The sequence below is a fragment of the Oncorhynchus keta genome, chromosome 18, assembly GCF_023373465.1.
Source record: "Oncorhynchus keta strain PuntledgeMale-10-30-2019 chromosome 18, Oket_V2, whole genome shotgun sequence".
NCBI classification, from domain to species: Eukaryota; Metazoa; Chordata; class Actinopteri; order Salmoniformes; family Salmonidae; genus Oncorhynchus; species Oncorhynchus keta.
Window position 1 is genome coordinate 24,374,367 of NC_068438.1, and position 8,797 is coordinate 24,383,163.

The window sequence follows — 8,797 nt, forward strand, 5'->3', positions numbered from 1 at the left end:
AAGCACATGCCCGAACATCAAGTAAAAGGAAAACTATCACATTCACATGCTGACAAGATCAGGCATGCGCGTGGGTCCGCCATCGAACAAATGTTGATTTTGTCCATCCACACCAGATGCGATCAGGACACGCAGGTTGAAATATCAAAACGAACCCTGAACCAACTATACCCATTTGGGGACAGGTCGAAACACATGAAACATTCATTGCAATTTAGCTGGCTAGCTTGGTGTTGCTAGCCAATTTGTCCTGGGATATAAACATTGGGTTATTTGACATGAAACGCACAAGGTCCTCTACTCCGAAAATTATTCCACAGATAAAAGGTTAAACCTAGTTAGTTTCTAGTTATCGCTCCTCCTTTGGTTGCCAACTGCCATATAAGGTGCATTACCACCACCAACTGGACTGTGGACCGCATTTCATCTTTCAATCACCCACATGGGTATATGATCCAAAAAAACGAGGAGAATGGAGAGGCGGGGCTTGCAGCGCGTCAAAATAGAACAAAGTTATATTTTAGAGCCTGGCTATGGAGACACCCAATGACGCGAGCAGTTTGGATGAAATAGTCGAATAACGTGTACATTTATTTTGTAACACGAGTGGTGTGTTCAGCATGTCAGAAATGGCTGACGAAGCTGATGAAGATATCAATACACTGGTTAGAGAAGAGGGTTAATATGGGGACTCTTACCTCTTACTGATGGGCTTCTCATCCTTCTCATAGGGCTTGACAAACCACTTGCCAATACGGACAAAGCTGCGGTTCATGAGGCAACGCTCCAGCAGGTTGTGTACAGCTTTGAACAGGAGTGTGCGGCACTCGTAGGACAACCCGCTCTCCCACTCGCCTTCCTCTTCACCTGAGCCAGGGAGAGAGCAAAGACAGTCAAATAGCTGCTGAATGCTCTATCAACATCACAACTTTAAAATGTAAACAAGAACTAAAGGATTGGTGGTGTTGCCATTTGTTATGGGTTCAAACAAGATTGAATAGGAATTTTTGACTATCTGCCAATGTTTACGATGAAACTCAACACATTATGCAGCTATGGAAATAACATGTTAAAGGAAAAATCCACTAAAAAACAGCAGTCAAACTGTGTAGCTTTCATGGACATTCAAGAAGCAAAGTGTCACCACCCACACAATCATGATGCATTATATCCAAAAGATAATTTGAGTGGAGATTCCCTTTAAGCTTTCACAATGAACTGTTGCAACAGTTTGACAGGTGGTGGGGATACAAAAGGTAAGTTCACCTGACTAGTGTAGGATAGATACTAAACAAAAATGTTCACTTTGTTTTATCAGTGGCAAGGACTATAAGATCTAGCCACCAGGCAGCCAATTACCTTCATCCTGTAGGCAGCTAACTACTGTAACAGGAGCTGCGACTCCAATGAAAAAGCAGATGGGAGATATTATGATTTAGGCTTTCAGCTGACTAGTATCATGGTGTGCAAACCCCACCCCCCAACAACAACAACTGGACCGTAAAACTGTAGGCCCGACATGTAAACTACTTGCATCTTTTGGTAGTGAAAGATGCAGGTAGTCATTGAAGTGCATCAGGCTGTAGACTACTGGACAACTCATCTGAGCAGTGCCTTGCACGACTCTGGCAGCCTCTCTCCAAAAGTCAAGAGTTTATCCTAACTCCAATGCCATGTGAGCCACAAACATAACCTTCCCGTAGCAGAGGCTTGCCCTTACTTGACAGATCGTGGTGGATGAGTTCGGCGAAGCTGGGGTCGTCCCCCCACCAGAAGAGCCAGAGCTCACGGCGGCCCGGGGTGTGGTGCCTCCGCCACACGCTTAGCACATCGGCCGCCAGGCACCGGCTGAAGCTGCACAGGATGGGGTCTTCCTCTGTCACGGGAAAGAGGATGGGCGAGGAGGTGGGCCCCTGCCACACAAAACGTCGCCATTTTATCCCAGTCAGGTCAGCCTGGGGGATGGGGTGAGAAAAGAGAGAGCTGAGACAGAGGTTCAATCCCAAATGGACACTAGAACCTATGCACTTGTAGAGATCTGAGAGGATTTCACAGGTGCAACTAATATGGTAATCGCTCTACCTTGCCCTCTGATAGGCTCAATGGAAGTTTCACCATATTCCTTGCAGATCTCCGAAAGTACGTAGGGTCCATTTGGGATTGGCCCAGAGACAAGGGGCAAGCCGGCTGAATGTAAAGCAGTGCAGTAGTAGCCTAACTCCTGGAACAACTTTAACAGCTGCTTTATCTAACCAGTGTGAAGTACCTCCAAATACAAAATGTAAAGGATGCCGTTGTTCCTTTGTGTGCAACCTAACCTTCCAAATCATTAGTCTTTAGGGTTCAAAGGGTGTGAAACCCATTTCTATCTAAGTATTTAGTGCCAATGGTTATTACCTAGAATATTCAATATAGAATAGCTTCGAATGCTATGCAACATTTTCTAGAACAAGAATATAGAATCAATTCAAAATATGACAAGACATTTCTTATATCCTAGTTTTAATAAAATATACAGTTTCAGGATCACTAAAACTATTGGCCTATAGTTGATATAAGGTACAATTGTCTTAGTACCCTGTTGAAAGTTCTATCCATAAGAGAGTACCACATAACACTACAATGAGGAAGTGTGCAACTCACTAGCTTCATGAGTTGTAGTTGACAGCACTGGTGATAGGAATGCTCACTGAAGAAAACAATACTGTAGACTTAGTCATAGGCTGACTCATATTGTTGGCCTAAAAAGTTAGCCATAACTAACTAACCAAACATCAAGTTGTAAACAAACGTTAATGTACACTATGACTAGTTGCTAAGAAATAGTTGGAAAGAAGAAATTGAAATCAAATATATAGCTAATGGTAATGAGGTAAAGAATAATCATTAACATCTCACAATGACAGACAACCTCACAAAATAACCTGAACATTGCATGCCAGTTAGCCAACATTAGCTAGCTAGCGAAATGATTGCTAGCTAAGTAATAATGTTTGTAGTTAAATCTGGTGTACTTCAATTGCTATAAACTAACATCGTATCAACAAAGTATTAATGTTAGCTAACTACAGTTAAGTCACTTGCAAAATTGCATTAGACAGTAATCTAGAACAGGCCTTGACGCCTCCAGTCAGCTGCAGTCAAGCGGTTTAGCTTGCTGTCTGCCTAGCCAAAATGGCTTTATGGCCTCAGTTTGAGCTAGCTAACGTTAGCATGCCAACATAGTTTAATCACTCACCAGGCAAAATAGGTTGGAGTGGCAGTCCTCTAAACTGGCCCCGTTTGGTACAAAACATGAACTCATCCTCACAGCGTGGTTGAACAATCCATTGTCTCAGTTACCGAGAAGAGCAATATTCAGCCAAGTTATTTGATCTGGATATTGAGTATTTAGTCAACTAACCCAGAAAACTAAGATGCTAACTTGCTAGTTATTTATACAACCGGTTGATGCCTAGCCACTATGCTAGCTTCTTGCTTGCTAAACAGTCTCGCTGTCTTAATAGCCAGCTAGCACAACTAGCTAGTTAGCTTTCTACGCTAACAAATTCATCAACCCCCACTTAAAGAGTCCGTTTTCTTACTTTACTTCATAATACGTTAACTACAATATCTACACGAACCATACCACAGCCTCACCATGAAGTGATGTAATCTAAAACAAGTTCAGAGCAAAGAAACCCGAGTTAAGCTATCTAGCTAACATAGCCAAGTCAGACTAAATAAAACAGTTAGCTAACACCACCCTTATATTCCCCATAGTCGCCGGAATCCGATAAAACTATCAAAACTTTCACTAAAATACTGACATCATGATGTAAATGTCCAGTAAGGGTAAGCATTTGCGTTTACTGATTCTCGGGTCCTGCAGGTTGCCATTTGAATTCAAGGATTGAATTCTTTAATGGCGGCCAAGAGGACAACTCTGCCTCCCAACTCCCATTGGCCAATTTGTGGCAATGGGGTCACACTATAACTGATAGCTCGTAACTGAGTTTACTGATCAAACCAATGACATCTTTGTATCAAGCCAACTCATCCTATAATGATCATTATGCTTTCAGGCTCCAGCCAGCCATAATCTAATGGAAATAGTAAAAAAAACGGAACCTCTCATCCTCTCATCCTGGTCCCAGTCAGTCAATCACAGGTAATCCTCCTCAGGGAGCCAAGTGGTTAGAGCGATGGGCCAGTAACCGAAAGGTTGCTTGATCGAATTCCTGAGCTGACAAGGTACAAATCTGTCGTTCTGCCCCTAAACAAGGCAGTTAAATTAACCCACTGTTCCTAGGCTGTCATTGTAAATAAGAATCTGTTCTGAACGGACTTGCCTAGTTAAATAAAAAGACAGAACTACTGCACATTATGTCAACAAAACAGGGCACAATAGGACAGTTTTACTAAATGTTTGCATTTTTGCAAGTTTTCCCCTGTTCTTTATTAGAGAAAAGGGTAAATAGAGGTAAAGGAGGGGGAATCATATCTCAAACATACACAGCTGTTTGGGGGAGCTCTGACAGAAGTGTGGCATACTTTCAACTCCAGCTGATGACATGAGGGTATAATGTTTAATTTCCAGGGCACTCTAGTCTACAAATAGATTTATCAATTCACATTATTTTGGCGATTTCTGTTACAGCTATCAGAATACATTTCTGAAATACTCCCCATACAATTTCAGGTGTAGAGTGACAGAAAGCACACTTGTTGATTATTTTATGTTTGTCACGAGTGAAACTCTTGCATCCAATGTACAGTACCAGTCAAAAGTTTGGACACACCTAGTCATTCAATGGTTTTTCTTTATTTTTTAAACTATTTTCTACATTGTAGAATAATAGTGAAAACATCAAAACTATGAAATAACACATGGAATCATGTAGTCACCAAAAAAGTGTTAAACAAATCAAAATATATCTTATATTTGAGATTCTAGTAGCCGTCCTTCACCTTGATGACAGCTTTGCACACTCTTGGTATTCTCTCAACCAGCTTCATGAGGTAGTCACCTGGAATGCATTTCAATTAACAGGTGTGACTTGTTAAAACCTGTTGAATTCCTTTCCTTCATAATGGGTTTGAGACAATCAATTGTGTTGTGACAAGGTAGGGGTGCCCTATTTGGTAAAATACCAAGTCCATATAGCAAGAACAGCTCAAATAGGAAAAATGAAACGACAGTCCATCATTACTTTAAGACATGAAGGTCAGGCAATACGGAACATTTCAATAACTTTGAAAGTTTCTTCAAATGTAGTCGCAAGGTCCATCAAGTGCTATGATGAAACTGGCTCTTATGGGGAACGCCACAGGAAAGGAAGACCCAGAGTTACCTCTGCTGCAGAGCATACGTTCATTAGAATTACCAGCCTCAGAAATTGCAGCCCAAATAAATGCTTCACAGAGTTCAAGTAACAGACACATCTCAACATCAACTGTTCAAAGGAGACTGCATGAATCAGACCTTCATGGTCAAATTTCTGCAAAGAAACCACTACTAAAGGACACCAATAATAAGAAGAGACTTGCTTGGGACAAGAAACATGAGCAATGGACATTAGAATGGTGGAAATCTGTCCTTTGGTTTGATGAGTCCAAATGGGAGATTTTTGGATCCAACCACCGTGTCTTTGTGAGACGCAGAGTAGGTGAACGGATGATCTTCGCATGTGTGGTTCCCACCCTGAAGCATGGAGGAGGTGTGATGGTGCATTGCTGGTGACACTGACAGTAATGTATTTAGAATTCAAGGCACACTTAACCAGCATGGCTACCACAACATTCTGCAGCAAAACCATCTGGTTTGCACTTAGTGGGACTATCATTTGTTTTTCAACAGGACGATGATACAAAACTCACCTCCAAGCTTTGCAAGGGCTATTTGACCTATACTTTTTAAAATATATGACCAAATACTTATTTTCCACCATGATTTGTCAAATATTTTAATAAAAAATCCTACAATGTGATTTTCTGGATTTTTTTTCTTCTCATTTTGTCTGTCATAGTTGAAGTGTACCTATGATGAAAATTACAGGCCTCTCTCATCTTTTTAAGTGGGAGAACTTGCTCAATTGGTGGCTGACTAAATACTTTTTTTGCCCCACTTTTTATATATATATATATATATATATATATACAGTTGAAGTCAGAAGTTTAAATACACTTAGGTTGGAGTCTTTAAAACTCATTTTTCAACCACTCCACAAATTTCTTGTTAACGAACTATAGTTTTGGCAAGACGGTTAGGACATCTACTTTGTGCATGACACAAGTAATTTTTCCAACAATTGTTTACAGACAGATTATTTCACTGTATCCCAATTCCAGTGGGTCAGAAGTTTACATGCACTAAGTTGACTGTGCCTTTAAACAGCTTGGAAAATTCCAGAAAATTATGTCATGGCTTTAGAAGCTTCAGATAGGCTAATTGACATGATTTGAGTCAATTGGAGGTGTACCTGTGGATGTATTTCAAGGCCTACCTTGAAACTCAGTGCCTCTTTGCTTGACATCATGGGAAAATAAATGAAAATCTGCCAAGACCTCAGAAAAAAATGTAGACTTTCACAAGTCTGGTTCATCATTGGGAGCAATTTTCAAATACCTGACAGTACCACATTCATCTGTACAAACAGTAGTAAGCGAGTATAAACACCATGGGACCACGCAGATGTCATACCGCTCAGGAAGGAGACGCGTTCTTTGGTGAGAAAAATGCAAATCAATCCCAGAACAACAGCAAAGGGCCTTGTGAAGATGCTGGAGGAAATAGGTACAAAGTATCTATATCCACAGAAAATAGAGCCCTATATCGACATAACCTGAAAGGCCGCTCAGCAAGGAAGAAGCCACTGCTCCAAAACCACCGTAAAAAAAAACAGACTATGGTTTGCAACTGCACATGGGGACAAAGATTATACTTTTTGGAGAAATTTTCTCTGGTCTGATGAAATAAAAATAGAACTGTTTGGCCATAATGCCCATCGTTATGTTTGGAGGAAAAAGGGAGATGCTTGTGGAGCCGAAGAACACCATCCCAAACGTAAAGCACGGGGGTGGCAGCATCATGTTGTGGGGGTGCTTTGCTGCAGGAGGGACTGGTGCACTTCACAAAACAGATGGCGTCATGAGGAGGACAATTCTGTGGATATATTGAAGCAACATCTCAAGACATCAGTCAGGAAGGTAAAGCTTGGTCACAAATGGGTCTTCCAAATGGACAATGACCACAAGCATATTTACAAAGTTGTGGCAAAATGTCTTAAGGACAACAAAGTCAAGGTATTGGAGTGGCCATCACAAAACCCTGACCTCAACCCTATAGAACATTTGTGGGCAGAACTGAAAAAGCATGTGCGAGCAAGGAGGCCTATGAACCTGACTCAGTTACACCAGCTCTGTCAGGAGGAATGGGCCAAAATTCACCCAACTTATTGTGGGAAGCTTGTGGAAGGCTACCCGAAACGTTTGACCCAAGTTTAACAATTTAAAGGCAATGCTACCAAACACTAATTGAGTGTTTGTAAACTTCTGTCCCACTGGGAATGTGATGAAATAAATAAAAGCTGAAATAAATAATTCTCTCTACTATTATTCTGACATTTCACATTCTTAAAATAAAGTGGGGATCCTAACTGACCTAAGACAGGGAATTTTTATGAGGACTAAATGTCAGGAATTGTGAAAAACTGAGTTTAAATGTTTTTGTCTAAGGTGTATGTAAACTTACGACTTCAACTGTATGTGTTCTCTTCACTATTATTCTACAATATAGAAAATAGTAAAAATAAAGAAAAACCCTTGAATGAGTTGGTGTGTACAAAATATTTGACTGGTACTGTATATAAACATGAACATTGGTGCGAAGACCAGTCTTGCACGCAGTGCATTTTGACCAAACAGTTCCACACCACACAGTTACACCTCATATTTAAAGGGATACACCCAAATTACAAAATCACATTTGTTTCCTTACCCTGTAAGCAGTCTATGGACAAGGTATGACAGCAATCCAAATATATGGTTCATTATGAGTCTAAACTCTATTAGTATCATTGTTTTTAGGGGCGGCAGGTAGGCTAGTGGTTAGAGCATTGGGCCAGTAACCTTAAGTTTGCTAGATCTAATCCCCGAGCTAACAAGGTAAAAATCTGTCGTTCTGCAAAAAATAATTTCTTTTTATCTGACTTGCCTAGTTAATTTTTGGGAGGCAAAATCCAAAAAAGTGCATCTAGACATGCAGTACCACTTACCACCACATGGCAGCAGCCCCAGTATGAGAAATGTATTTTCACCGAAGTTGGCAGCAGCCACCCAGTCTGGCTCTCAGTTTGCTGGTTTATAGGACAGAAGCAGAGATTTTTCCACAGCGAAGAGGACGTGAAAATAATTTATACATGAGGTTGTTGATGCTGGCAAATATTATTCAAGGCGAGCTCGTACGACAGGCTGGAAAGCTGAGTTACTGACTTGAATATATTTACTTTATACCAAGGTTTGCTAGGTAGCAGAAATTAACTTAGGCAGGATACGAACCAGGATATGAACCAGGATATTCAACATGTTTTAAAGTCTAGTCATAGTCCCGGGTCTGTCACAGCAATTCTGGTCCAACTAAGCAATGGTACCTTTCCAACAATTAAAAATACACTTGAGTTATTATTCATGTTTATCATTATAGAAGATATGCATGTACTCATTTAGCTTTTACATGACGCAACATTCTCTTCTCTATCAGCACAACAAATATAACCAAATGTCCCCATTCAGTAAGTAATTGACACTAAAAGTGAAA

At 40.6% G+C, this 8,797-nt stretch overlaps 1 protein-coding gene across 1 annotated transcript in view; it reads right to left on the bottom strand.

Moving 5' to 3' along the window:
- The window catches only part of LOC118397483 (mediator of RNA polymerase II transcription subunit 13-like), a 30,495-nt gene extending 26,567 nt beyond the window's left edge, over positions 1-3,928 (bottom strand). Inside the window, exons 1-3 of the mRNA XM_035792259.2 lie at positions 3,239-3,928; positions 1,721-1,955; positions 699-867 (exon numbers count right to left, since the gene is read on the bottom strand). Coding sequence (XP_035648152.1) covers positions 699-867; positions 1,721-1,955; positions 3,239-3,304 — 470 coding nt within the window. The 5' untranslated portion in view covers positions 3,305-3,928. The remainder of the gene's footprint in view (positions 1-698; positions 868-1,720; positions 1,956-3,238) is intronic.
- Positions 3,929-8,797: the final 4,869 nt, after the last annotated feature.